Here is a 13372-nt window from a genome sequence, read left to right as displayed (position 1 = left end):
CCTAATATCATGACTTTATCCAAGTTTCTTTGTTTCTTTGTTTGTGTGTTTTTTAAGCGTGCAGTTGGTGACAAAACATGGACTTGGTGTGGGGGAATGTGCGCTTGGAAAGAGGGTACTGTAATCCGCAGTTTTAAAAATGGGGGGGGGATTGAGCATTCAGATGACAGACAGTATCAGCAGGGGCACAAATTATTTGAGGGTGGAATGTGCTCCATTTCTAGACTTCCAAATCATATTAAGCACCAGCTTCACTTGCGCAGTCGGGACAGGTGAGATTCCGCATGAAAAGTTAGGCTCCCTTTTGCACAGAAGTAGAGTCATGAATGAATCACGGCTGTATACGAACTAAAAAGGAAAGATTCCTGCTAGGTGTGTTCTCTGTGTGTGTTGTGTGCGCGTGGGGGCTGCTAGTGGGTGCGCCTTTGCATAGGCAGCCGAGCGAGTCCTCGCGCCCTTGGCAACCCCGAGCCAATTTTAGTTTCTCGGGAAATGGAAAGCGAAACTCTCCTCCTCCTCGCAGCCCCGTTGTCCCGTTATCTGCTAGCTAAAAAGCCGCCGGCTCGCTCCCCGCAGCGCACTGAAGCCTCGGAGAGGAGCGCCTGTGTGCGTAACGAGGATGATGCTCTCGCCTCCCCGCCACCTGCTCGGCCTCCTGCTCCGCGCTCTGGCCGCGCTCTGGAGCAGCCTGGCGCCCCTCTGGCTCTGGGGGGCTCCCGGGCGCCGCCTGCCCGCCCCGGAGAAAGGGAGCCCCTCCGGGACGCCGGTGCCGCTCAGCGTCAACTACCACTTCACCCGGCAGTGCAACTACAAGTGTGGCTTCTGCTTCCACACAGCCAAGACCTCCTTCGTGTTGCCCCTGCAGGAAGCCAAGAGAGGGCTCAGCTTGCTCAAGCAGGCGGGTGAGTGAGTGGGTGGGTGACCCGGGGCTGTCTGGCCAGTGGTGTAGCGTGGGTTGCAGTGGCGTAGAGTGGGTTGTCAGCACCCGGGGCAAGGCAAGTAATTTGTGTCCCCTAACCCGTGGATTTTAGTAGGGGCAGAGAGCTGCGAGCGCGAGCGCGCCCCCCCAGATGTTGCGCCCGGTGCGGCCGGCCGCCCTGCACCCCCACGCTACGGCACTGGTGGGTTGCCAGCACCCGGGGCAAGGCAAGTAATTTGCGCCCCCTAACCCGTGGATTTTAGCACTCGAGTGTGAGCGCCCCCCCCCCAGATGTTGCGGCCGGTGCAGCCGGCCCCCCTGCACCCCCCACGCTACGCCACTGTGTCTGGCTAGCTAGCAGGGCTGCCCACCTGAATAAAACATTGGGGGCACCCAAGTAATCGATCACAAGATGCTATTTGAATAGCAATGCCCATCAACTTTGGGCAGGGTGGGTGGGTGAGCCAACATCTCAAATATTTTATGGGGGACTGGAAGGAACCTCGGCCCCTAGGAGTTGGCTCCTGTACTAGCTAGATAGCTGGTGCTTTTCCTCCAGGAGGGAGTCCTGCTGTTTGTTGTTTAGGCACACAGTAGTTCAGCCGTGCAAAGGGGCAGCGGCGATGGGACTTCTTGATGTTTGTCTCCCTCGCAAGTTCAAGTGGATTTATCCTGGTGTGAATATGTATAAGATTGCAGCTTAGATTAATTGCACACGGCCTTTCGTTTGCAATAATCAAGACAAAACGATTGCATTCCAAGACTCCAAACTCTTCTTTTGTATATCATTTTATTAAGCTTTCTGTTTTACAATTTAAAATACTCATTTTACATCCTTAAGATATCACTGACTTCCATTCTTCTCTTTCTGTGGTTCATTTTACATATCATAAATCCCTGCATATTTTACCAAAAAAAACCCTGTACCATTGAGTACAGTCTTCCATTATTGCATCCATCAAAACCATTTTATACTGATGAATTTGTCTTAATGCTGACGGCATGTTCAGCTGTACACAATTATTTTCCATATGTTCAATAAACTTTAAACATATGTTCTTCTTGTTTTCTTATTCTATATGTTAAGTCTGTGAGTTGTGCATAAGCACGACTCTGGCCTCTTCTTGACCTGCAGGGGCCCAGCACTTTCCTGTCAGCCCTCGTGACAATACACACAAACACATACACGCTGCATGTGCAATTGTCAGAATATGCTTTCGACTTACTCTCTCTCCCCCCCCCCACCTACTTCTGCATCCTAGGCATGGAGAAAATAAACTTTTCAGGAGGGGAGCCGTTTCTGCACGAGAGAGGAGAATTTGTTGGGAAGCTGGTCCAGTTCTGCAAGGAAGACCTTCAGCTGCCGAGCGTTAGCATCGTGAGCAACGGAAGTATGATCAAGGAAAGATGGTTCAGATGCTATGGTAAGAGAGAGCGCAGGAGAATCATAGAGTCGGAAGGGGCTGTGAGGGTCATCTAGACCAACCCTCCCTGCTGGGCAGGAATCTTCCTCCTAATGTAGGGCTCAAACCCACGACCCTGAGATCAAGAGTCTTGTGCTGTACCTACTGAGCTAGCTGGGCATAGGTGCTTTACTTTACAAGTAAAAGAAATAATCTCCCATTCTCACAGGAGAAGGCAAAATATCAAGGGGTGGAATACTTAATTTGCATTTCTTAGTGCAGAAAGTATTGATCTGATGTGTAGAGATCTTTCCTATTCTATTTAATTCAAGAGGGTTCTGGAAGCTTCTCTGTGTGAAAGAAACAAGCAGGAGGTTCATGATGTTTGGGTTATTCCTTCAGAGAAGCTGAGTACAGCTGGCTTAAGCTGGTTTTCTTATCTCTTTCTGTCAAGGTCATGCTGAGTATAAAAGGAGGACCAGAAGGAGCCTAGCTTTCACTTTCTCTTTCTATCTCTCTTTCTTCCTGGTGTGGTGTTCTGTAGGTTTAGACTTATATATGTTATTGTAAGTTTAAGTTAAGTCCGCTGCAACTGGATTTCTTATGGACAGTGCCAATCCAGAATGTATTGAATTTGTGACCATTATGCTCATTTGCCTTCAGTAGTGGTGAGTAAAGGTCTGCTGGATGAAATATTAATTGCCTCTGGTCTATTTTTGGGGAATCCTGCAATGCATTTAAGTTTTTACTCTGCTAAGTATACGTTGGGATTCTACTCTGGATCAATACTGAGTAAAATTCCGTGACATACTTGTAGCAAGGCATTCTGGGACTTGAACCAAAGAAACCCAGGTGAATATTCCACACTCAGAAAGCTCACCGAGTAATGTTCAGTTAGTCGTTATCTCCTGTTAATTTTTCTGCTGTTGATGTCAGGGAAAAGCGGTGGAATGAGAATTTCCGAATCATATGCATCATCTTGAGAATCTTGGAGAAAGAGTAGGATACAAATGCAGTACAGTGGTACCTCAGGTTACAGACGCTTCAGGTTACAGACTCCGCTAACCCAGAAATGGTACCTCGGGTTAAGAACTTTGCCTCAGGATGAGAACAGAAATCGCACGGTGGCAGCAGGAGCCCCAGTAGCTAAAGTGGTACCTCAGGTTTAGAACAGTTTCAGGTTAAGAACGGACCTCTGGAACAAAGGGACCCTGTTCCCTGAATGTAAATGGAGCCAACGGAGACAGTCTATCCATGCACAACAGGACAATGACTATATCCCTACAACAGCTTTGGGACGCGGGTGGCGCTGTGGGTTAAACCACAGAGCCTAGGACTTGCTGATCAGAAGGTTGGTGGTTCGAATCCCTACGACGGGGTGAGCTCCCAGAGTCAGCCACGACTGGACCTAATGGTCAGGGGTCCCTTTACCTTTTACTCTTGTCTGCTTTTGCTCAATAACATTTGATGCTGAATGCACAACTACTCACATAAATTGAATTTTTAGTGCAGCCTTTTCGTGTGCGTTTTGGTTTTTTTGTGTGCATTTTGGTAGTCAAGACATTAATTGGTAGTTGCTGGAAGAATGAGCCCGTTTATTCACTTGCTTTGATGCAGTGCTTATCTGCGGACCTTGGGTTGCTGGGCTCTTGGCCCAGAGAAACTTATCTGTAAGCTCTGGATAGTTGCCACCTATGGCCTCACTAGGCAGGTGAATGGGTGGGAGGGTCTGGCATGCTGCTTTGTGTATAAGGAATGTGTAAAAGTTTGCTTGGGTACGGACAAGTCACGGTGACCTCCCACATTTGTGGTGTTTGTCCCGTTTCTCCAAAGGCAGTAGAGCTCCAAAGGTTGGGCTGTAAGTTCACTCTTCCCTACAATAGAGCACTAGAATTGACCACACTGGCGTTTTTGACATCCACCTTTGGTATCCCTGCACCAAACCACTCCAATGAGCTGGTGGATCAGGACAGCCGTTCCTCAAGAGGGGTGAACAGCTCAAGGCTGCTGCTCCAGACATTCTGAAACCTTGAACAGGAATCTTTCTCTAGGGAGCAGAGATACATGACGTTTTGTTTCAAGGCCCATTCTTTTTCATCTGTTTGAAAATGTGCTATTAGTCCTTTATCCTGCTTAACCTTCATCTACTGGCTGGGGGCAAAAAAAAGATCACATTGTTGATTTAGGGGGTGTTTTTCTGCTCCGGTGAGATTTCCCAGGTTTTCTCATACCAGGGATGCTCTGAAAAGGGGAAGGCATGAGAAAATCTGGATTGAGGAACAAGGAAGTATGAGGAGGATGTGTGAACAGTGGAGAATTAATGGAGGCACCAAAGCTTGTTGTCTGCATTACCCAGCAGTATGGATCATCCCTAATTTATTTCTGCTTGTTTTTGGCCTCAGCTATAAGTTGCTCTGTTTGGACAATTGGATACCTGTTCAATTAATTAATTAATTAAAAACATCTGAGTTTATTAGTATTTTAGTAAAACTCCCATCATTTTGCCTGTTCCAGGGCAACCAGCAAGAGGGGGCAGTAATGTTGAATGAATTAATTCATGGTTGTCACAATAATGTTGAGCTCGATTGACGCTTTGGTAAGGAATTTATAGGTAAATGGAAGAACAGTTAATTACAATCCAGAAGCACATTGTGTGTTATTTTCTGGTCCGGCCTGTGAAAATAACCCCATACTTGGGATTGAATAGGATGTGAGTCATTGACCCATAGTGTGGATCAGGGCTGCCCCAAGACATTTTGCCACCTGAGGCGGACCCCAAAGTAGCCCCAGAAAACAAGGGGTGAGGGAAAGATCTACGTCATGAACAAGGAGGGAAGAAAAATCAATATCAATAACTTCTGCCCTGGTGAATCCTGCTGCCTGAGGCAGTCATCTCACCTTGCCTCATGGGTGGGCTGGCTCTGAAGAAAGATCTGCATTGGGACCTGCTGCCCCTGGGGCTCTTGCCTCACCTTGCCTCATGGTGTTCATGGGTGAAAGTTGTCTCTTTCAGGGAAATACCTAGACATACTTGCAGTGTCGTGTGACAGCTTCTGCGAGGAAGTCAATGTTTTGATTGGCCGTGGGCAAGGGAGGAAAAGCCATGTTGAGAATCTACAAAAACTGAAGAAGTGGTGTCAAGATTACGGCGTCGCTTTCAAAATAAACTCCGTGATTAACAGATTCAACATGGAAGAGGATATGAACGAGCACCTTAAAGCTCTAAATCCTGTCCGTTGGAAGGTAAGAACATCTTCTTTTCAGCAAAATACTTTCATTTCACTATAAGATTTCTTACTTGCCCTTCACCATGATGTCCCAGGGCACATTAGCACATAACGGCTGTGTTCTACCTCCACTGTCAGGGGCACCATATCCCTAAATACCAGCTGCTATGAATCCAGCAGAAGCAAATAATACATGGTATATACAGACCAAAAGTAAAGTAAGAAGAAAGGATAATGTGCTCAGCGGCAGGTTTATATCTCCCTGTCCCTTGAGTTTTCACATGGCTCATAGGAGAAAAACACCAGCTGCAGTCATGTTTGACTTCTTGTTGTTTAGTCATTTAGTCGTGTCCGACTCTTCATGACCCCATGAACCAGAGCACGCCAGGCACTCCTGTCTTCCACTGCCTCCCGCAGTTTGGTCAGACTCATGCTGGTAGCTTCGGGAACACTGTCCAACCATCTCGTCCTCTGTTGTCCCCTTCTCCTTGTGCCCTCCATCTTTCCCAACATCAGGGTCTTTTCCAGGGAGTCTTCTCTACTCATGAAGTGGCCAAAGTATTGGAGCCTCAACTTCACGATCTGTCCTTCCAGTGAGCACTCAGGGCTGATTTCCTTAAGAATGGATAGGTTTGATCTTCTTGCAGTCCAGGGCTCTCAAGAGTCTCCTTCAGCACCATAATTCAAAAGCATCAATTCTTTGGCGATCAACCTTCTTTATGGTCCAGCTCTCACTTCCATACATAACTACTGGGAAAACCATAGCTTTCACTATGCGGACCTTTGTTGGCAAGGTGATGTCTCTGCTTTTTAAGATGCTGTTTAGGTTTGCCATCACCTTTCTCCCAAGAAGCAGCCATCTTTTAATTTCGTGACTGCTGTCACCATCTGCAGTGATAATGGAGCCCAAGAAAGTAAAATCTCTCACTGCCTCCATTTCTTCCCCTTCTATTTGCCAGGAGGTGAGGGGCCCAGTGGCCATGATCTTTGTTTTTTTGATGTTGAGCTTCAGACCATATTTTGCGCATGTTTGACTAGAAAGTACAATAATGTTCTCGTGAATCCAGGAAGATTCTGAGTGCTCACTGGAGTGCACTCAGGTTCTGCTTACAAGCTTCCTATGAGCATCTGGTTGACGGCTGAGAACAGAGTTCTGGACTAAATGAAAGTTTGGCCCTAGAAAAAGAGCACTGGTTGTGTGGCTCCTCCCAGTTCTCAATTGGGCCAGGAGCTTCCATTGATAAAGCAAACTCGTTGCTTCAGAGACATAGTGGTGAGGATGAGGCTAGACATACAGCTGCGCAGCCCCTTTTGCCACATTCATCCTCTTCACACGTGTAACTCCTGAAGAGACTAGTGATTCTGTTGCTGCTCTAGGAGGATCATGGACCTACTGGCTCGGGTGGTTGGCAAAATGCTGTGGGTGTGTTTTCTCATAGGTGACAGTAAGTGAGCCTCCAGTCACTATCGTATAGTTTAAACGTAAAGGGACCCCTGACCATTAGGTCCAGTTGTGACCGACTCTGGGGTTGCGGCGCTCATCTCGCATTACTGGCCGAGGGAGCCGTCGTACATGGTCATGTGGCCAGCATGACTAAGCCGCTTCTGGCAAACCAGAGCAGCGCACGGAAACGCCGTTTAGCTTCCTGCCGGAGCGGTACCTATTTATCTACTTGCATTTTGATGTGCTTTCAAACTGCTGGGTTGGCAGGAGCAGGGACCAAGCAACGGGAGCCCACCCCGTCGCAGGGATTTGAACCGCCAACCTTCTGATCAGCAAGCCCTAGGCTCTGTGGTTTAACCCACAGGACCACCTGCGTCCCTTATCGTATAGTTTACCCGTGGTCTATTACTGTGTAAAAAGAGACTATCGAGAGTCTCTCCATCAGATCATTGTTTGCCGCGGTGGTTGTGTGACCGACAAACATCTCCTCTTAATCATACACTCGGCTGTCTCACAGGTATTTCAGTGCCTGCTCATCGAAGGAGAAAATACAGGGGAAGAGGCTCTGAGAGAAGCAGAGAGATTTGTTATCAGTGACGAAGATTTTGAACGATTCCTGCATCGCCATAAAGATGTCTCATGCTTGGTGCCCGAATCTAATCAAAAGGTAAAGTTCTTCTAATGCGGACTATTCATCAACTCTGAGAAAAGACCTTTTTATCTTGAAAACTAGAAATGCTAATAATGGTTTGGTTTTGTATTTTGAAAGGAGCTTGCTAGCAGAAAAATGCAGGCACAAAGTTTCCTGCTTTCCCCAGCTGGAAATGGGGGCCACGTCGGCTAGAATTCTTGTAAGCTTGCAGCGCTGTACGATAAGCACTCCAGATGGGTAGGGCTTGGACGGATAGGTCTATCAGTGGAAAACATTAAGCCTTAACAATATGCGGGCATTGCAGCAGTGTTAAAGCAGCTTCTGATGCAGTCTGTTTCATCACAGAGGGTAAAAGCTAAAGGAACCCTGGACGGTTAAGTCCAGTTGAATTCGACCATGGGGTGCGGTGCTCATCTGGGCTTTCAGGGAGCCGGCATTTGTCCGCAGATAGCTTTTCCAGGTCATGTGGCCAGCATGACTAAACCGCTTCTGGCGCACGGAGCCCTGTGACAAGTGCCAGAGCACATGGAAACGCCATTTAGCTTCCTGCTGCAGCAGTGCCTATTTATCTACTTGTGCTGGTGTGCTTTTGAACTGCTAGGTTGGCAGAGATGGTAGCTTTGTAGGTTTATTCACTTCTTAAACATTAGTTCATTTTTTTCAAAATAGTTAAGAAGACAAAATTACGGTAGTAATAGAGCTGTTGCTGATGAATGCTCTCACCAGGGCCATGTATTATTTTATAACTGTGAGGTGTAAGAGAAGTAACTGGGATTGGGTATAGAATTCAGCATTCTGAAAATCTTAGGGGGTTCCCCCCCTCACTTAATGTTTGAAGATAAACCATCCCCTTTATGTTTCCTCTCTGTTGAATTTTTGATTGAAAGCACTTTAATACAGAGAGCTGTCCTCTTAAACCCAATGAAGTTGTTTTTGTCTTAAAGCATGGATCAGTTCCATGTAATTTATATACAGGTTTAAGTTATTAGAAGAACAACAATCCTAAAGCTTAGGTAAAATCTGTCATTATTACTGTTCACCAATCTTCAAACCTACAGATATATTTTAATATTATTATTTTTTTCTCCATCCCCCTTTTTATTTAACAGATGAGAGATTCATACCTAATTCTGGATGAATATGTAAGTTGTTTTCTTTTGTTTTATTTACCCCGCCCCACACAACCACAACTTGAAATTTTCATTCCATCTATGGGGCAAAATACAGTGGTGCCCCACAAGACGAATGCCTCGCAAGACGAAAAACCCGCAAGACGAAAGGGTTTTCCGTTTGCGAGTTGCTTCGCAAGACGAATTTCCCTATGGGCTTGCTTCGCAAGAAGAAAGCCCATAGGGAAATCTCCGGGGACCTCTTTTAAATGCTGGCGGTGGGGAGCAAAGCCTTTCCCCCCCTCCGGCCTTCAGAAGAGGTCCAGGAAGGCCGGCGGGGGCCGAAAGGCTTTGCTCCCCACCGCCAGCATTTTAAAAGCAGTCCGGGATAGCAGGGAAGCACTTCCCGCTATCCCTGACGGCTTTTGAAGGCAGGCGGAGGGGAGCAAAGACTTTCGCCCCCCGCCCGCCTTCAGAAGAGATCCAGGACAGGTCCAGCACAGTTGGCTCTGGCTGGCTTCAGGAGCTTCTCGCTGCCATGGTGTCCGCCATTTTTCCTCACCGGAAGTCCCCATGTGATGTGTCTTGTGCAATCTCCTGCCCCCTTTGTTTTGACTGATTGGGTGGAAGCTCGGGAGTTGCGGGCAGGTGGCTGATGCCCAGTTTTATGCATTTATGTTTCACAGGGTGCGAAAGAAGGGCTTTGCACCTCTATACAATATGCATGTATGCTTGGATCTAGGGTCTTTTGCCTCAGCATCCCCACTACTGACTCCCTACTCAGCTTCAATAATAATAATAATAATAATAATAATAATAATAATAATGGGGTATGTCCCCGGATTCATTGAAAAAAAATCTGGTAAGCCACAGTAAACTGTGGTTAATCCAAAACAGAAGTGATAGTTTTTGATCTTCTTGTGACTGTGCTGGTGGAAATCTACTGAAGCTTATCCCTGTAATGTGTGAATGGCACGATGCAATATTTACAATTCTAGTTTATATTTCATTATGATAAAATTTAAGTAAAAAGAGAGAATGGTACACCCTGTGGAGAAACCCAAGGAAGTGCTGCGCCCCAGTGCAACAAAACGAAACAATATTGGGATACTGCACAAATACCTGCCATGTTTTTTTCACACTTGGATACCAGAAGTCTTTATTCATTTATTGAACTTATATCCCACCTTTTTCTCTGTAGAGTTCAAGATGGCTTATATAGTTCCTCCACTCCTCATTTAATCCCCACAAGAACCCTGTGAGGTAGGTTAGGCTTAGAGGGAGTGACTGGTCCAAGGTCACCCAGCGAGCTTCATGGTTGGGAATCAAACCCTGGAGTCTCCCAGCTCCTAGTCCAACATTCTAACCATTGCACCACCAGCTTTTAGATGGGGTTCGTGAATAGATGACTGTGCTTGGCTGTGCAGCTCTGGAATATAAATTGATTCAGCTTGAGCCTTCCTGTATTTTGATGGAATACAACACCTATACCTGAGAGGATGGGTAGAGCCCCTGTCCCTGAAGATTTCCCGGTGTGTTTCTAGTGTAAGGTTGCCAGATTTTTTTCCAATGAATCCAGGGACACTTTTCAACTTCAATGGTTTTTGTATGGGGACTGATTTGTATATCCAGGGATTGTCCCCGGAAAACGGGGAAATCTGGTAACCTTAGTCTAGTGGTTAAGATTTGTGCTGTCAGCATCCTGATGTTTTAATTCCTGACCACACCAATGTATCAATTCTTCTTCTTCATTATTATTATTATTATTATTATTATTATTATTATTTACCCTACCTAGGAAACCTACAGTCCAAACTGCTCAACCATAAATGCTTTCTGAAAGTGTGTTTTTTTTTGGGGGGGGGGACAGTTGCACATCTCATTAAAAGTGTATGGTTGTAATGTGACAGCAAATTCTGTTATTGGCTGGAATGTACATTTCTATTGCCTGTTCTATTTCACCTGCATACACAAGTAGTGCAAGGCGGTCTCAAAGGGTTGTGTAAAAATTCAGTGTGGCAGGGTAAAGGTAAAGGGTAAAGGGACCCACTCATCTCGCTTTATTGGCCGAGGGAGCCGGCGTACAGCTTCCGGGTCATGTGGCCAGCATGACTAAGCCGCTTCTGGCAAACCAGAGAAGCACACGGAAATGCCGTTTACCTTCCCACTGGAGTGGCACCTATTTATCTACTTGCACTTTGAGGGTCTTTCAAACTGCTAGGTTGGCAGGAGCAGGGACCGAGCAATGGGAGCTCACCCCGTTGTGGGGATTCGAACCGCCAACCTTCTGATCTGCAAGTCCTAGGCTCTGTGGTTTAAGGGTAGGAAATGCATTTATTTAAAAAGTTCCTCTGTGGATCTTCACTGCATACTTTACATACATTTGGAGTAAGGCACCAGGGGTGTCCCAGCAACTTTAATCTCAAGTGATTGGGATGTGGGTATTTGTTTTGTGGGATCTGCTATATATGATCTTAATTCTCCTCTCTGTCCGCCCCCCTGCCCCCAGATGCGTTTTCTAAACTGTGCAAATGGCCGGAAAGAGCCTTCCCGATCTATCCTGGATGTAGGTGTAGAAGACGCAATAAAATTCAGTGGATTTGATGAAAATATGTTTTTCAAGCGAGGAGGAAAATACGTCTGGAGCAAAGCAGATATGGCACTAGAATGGTGACCAAACCTGTCTGTTTACCACATGTGCACTGAAACCATGAACAGTATCCATTTCTTCCACCCTCAAGAGAGAACGATATGTATTTTAGCTTCTTTGGGTGTGCGGTAGGATTTTCATGACTGTGGACTGCTGCAAGCAAAATAGGTGTACATTTCCCCACAAGTGGGAAGTAGCTTTCAGTCACTGTATATTTAAATAATGGTTTGCACCAGCAACAGAAGCAGCACGGTTTATACATCGGCTTGGATAAAACACCTCCCCAAAGACTCAAACACAGAAGAAGATTTGAACTACCACACCAAGTCTTCCTAAGTCTTTGGGTTTGTAGAGGACGACTACATATTAACCAGCAATACCTAACGCCAGTGAGGCTTAAATGTATAAAGAGGAAAGCCCACAGTGTCAAGGACACAAACTCTCAGATACTTATTTACCTGCACGGAGGGAGCTGTCATCAACACTTTCAGATAAATGCTGTTAAGTCGAAGATATAGCCGGGCATCAAGCAGACACAGACATCACTGGAGCATTACTAAATTACCAAGAGTGGAAAGATTGTCTTTGGCAAAGACTTTAGCAATACATAGAAAACTAAATATGCTACCGCCAAAAAACCAGGGGAACTCTCAAACAGACTAATGGCCCAGCAGTGGCTAATGTGGCATTGGAACACAACAGAACAAATAAAATGGCACAAGCTTTTAAGAAAATATATATATAGGTGTGATCGCCATTTATTCCATATACCAGCAATGATCCGTTAATTCTGGCTGGACACACGTAGCATTATTATTTTGTAAAAGGAAACTATAATTCATAGAATTGCAGAGTTGGAAAGGAGCCTGAGGATTGTCTTGTTCAACCCCCTGCGAATGCAGGAATAGGCAGCTGTCCCGTGCAGGGATCGAACCTGCCACGTTGGTGTTATCACCGCAGTACTGAGCTATCTGGTAACTTCCAGGTTATGTGCTGTGTCACACCTGAAGCTTCAGCTATTGAGAATGCAGCAGCTAGAATACTGATGGGGGCAGAGAGGGCGGGCAGTGTGTGACCACTCTGCTAGATCACCTGCACTGGCTGCCTAGGTTCAAGTGTCTTGTATTAATATACAAAGCCTTTGAACTACTTGTGCCCAGGATACCTTAAAGGCTGCCTGAGTCCTTATATCCCAGCTCCATCAATGAGATCATGTGGAGGAGCAGGATTTGTCCCCCGTGTTTCAGAGGTCCAACTGGCCTCAGCTAGAAGTCAGGTGTTTAGCGATGCTAAATGTGTGTGGGTTTTTTGGGGGGGGGGCTATTGGGTTGTTGTTTTTATTTTTATTATGTCTTTTGTGGTTTTATATCTTGATTTTATTCTGTGTACCGCCCTGAGACCCCCGGGTATAGGGCGATATATAAATTCAATAAATAATGCTATGGAAAAGACGTGCCTATTTGGTTTAAGTTTTATTAAGATTAGGCAGGCAACTTGAAGATTATTTTGTACTGTTTCATTCTGTATATATTGCCGTACACCACCTTGATGTTTCTGATGTGACATATAAATACTTTTGTAAACTAATACAGGCGAACGGTCATAAAACTGGAAAACCATTGCTTGTTTCTAGTGATTATGTATTTTTTGTGTTTTTATATTGTGATTTTATGTTGAAGCCACCCTGAGAACTGTGGGTATAGGGAAATATACAAATTTAATAAATAAAAAACAAACAAACAGTAGTGTTGTTTTTCTTAATTAGATGGGGGATTACATGTGCTTGTGTGAGGGATGGAAGTAAAAGCAATAAATAAAAATGGCTGTTAAAAGAGCATGTGGTGCCATGTGCCTTGTGAAATGTAAGTCTCCTTACGCAACATAATATTCTCTCCCTCTCACGCCACAGCCCCTAAACCAAGGAAGGAGTGTCCACCACAGAAGAGATGCCAAGCACCTCCACACTCA

At 45.7% G+C, this 13372-nt stretch overlaps 1 protein-coding gene across 1 annotated transcript; it reads left to right on the top strand.

The window, feature by feature from the left end:
- The first annotated feature begins 157 nt into the window (after nucleotides 1-157).
- Nucleotides 158-13135, top strand: RSAD2 (radical S-adenosyl methionine domain containing 2). Its single transcript, XM_079970059.1, has 6 exons — nucleotides 158-902; nucleotides 2182-2343; nucleotides 5336-5565; nucleotides 7511-7660; nucleotides 8755-8787; nucleotides 11264-13135. The coding sequence occupies exons 1-6, from the start codon at nucleotides 620-622 to the stop codon at nucleotides 11426-11428; spliced, it is 1023 nt and encodes a 340-aa protein (XP_079826185.1). The 5' UTR covers nucleotides 158-619; the 3' UTR covers nucleotides 11429-13135.
- Nucleotides 13136-13372: the final 237 nt, after the last annotated feature.

This window comes from Podarcis cretensis, assembly GCF_951804945.1.
Source record: "Podarcis cretensis genome assembly, chromosome: 3".
NCBI classification, from domain to species: domain Eukaryota; kingdom Metazoa; phylum Chordata; class Lepidosauria; order Squamata; family Lacertidae; genus Podarcis; species Podarcis cretensis.
Note: the sequence above shows the minus strand (reverse complement) of the source record. Positions and strands in the feature narration are given on the sequence as shown.

Coding starts and splice junctions, on each gene's coding strand:
- RSAD2 (XM_079970059.1), top strand. CDS start 620: ATGATGCTCTCGCCTCCCCGCCACCTGCTCGGCCTCCTGCTCCGCGCT. Junction 5,566..7,510: donor TAAATCCTGTCCGTTGGAAG/GTAAGAACATCT, acceptor GCTGTCTCACAG/GTATTTCAGTGCCTGCTCAT. Junction 7,661..8,754: donor TGCCCGAATCTAATCAAAAG/GTAAAGTTCTTC, acceptor TTTATTTAACAG/ATGAGAGATTCATACCTAAT.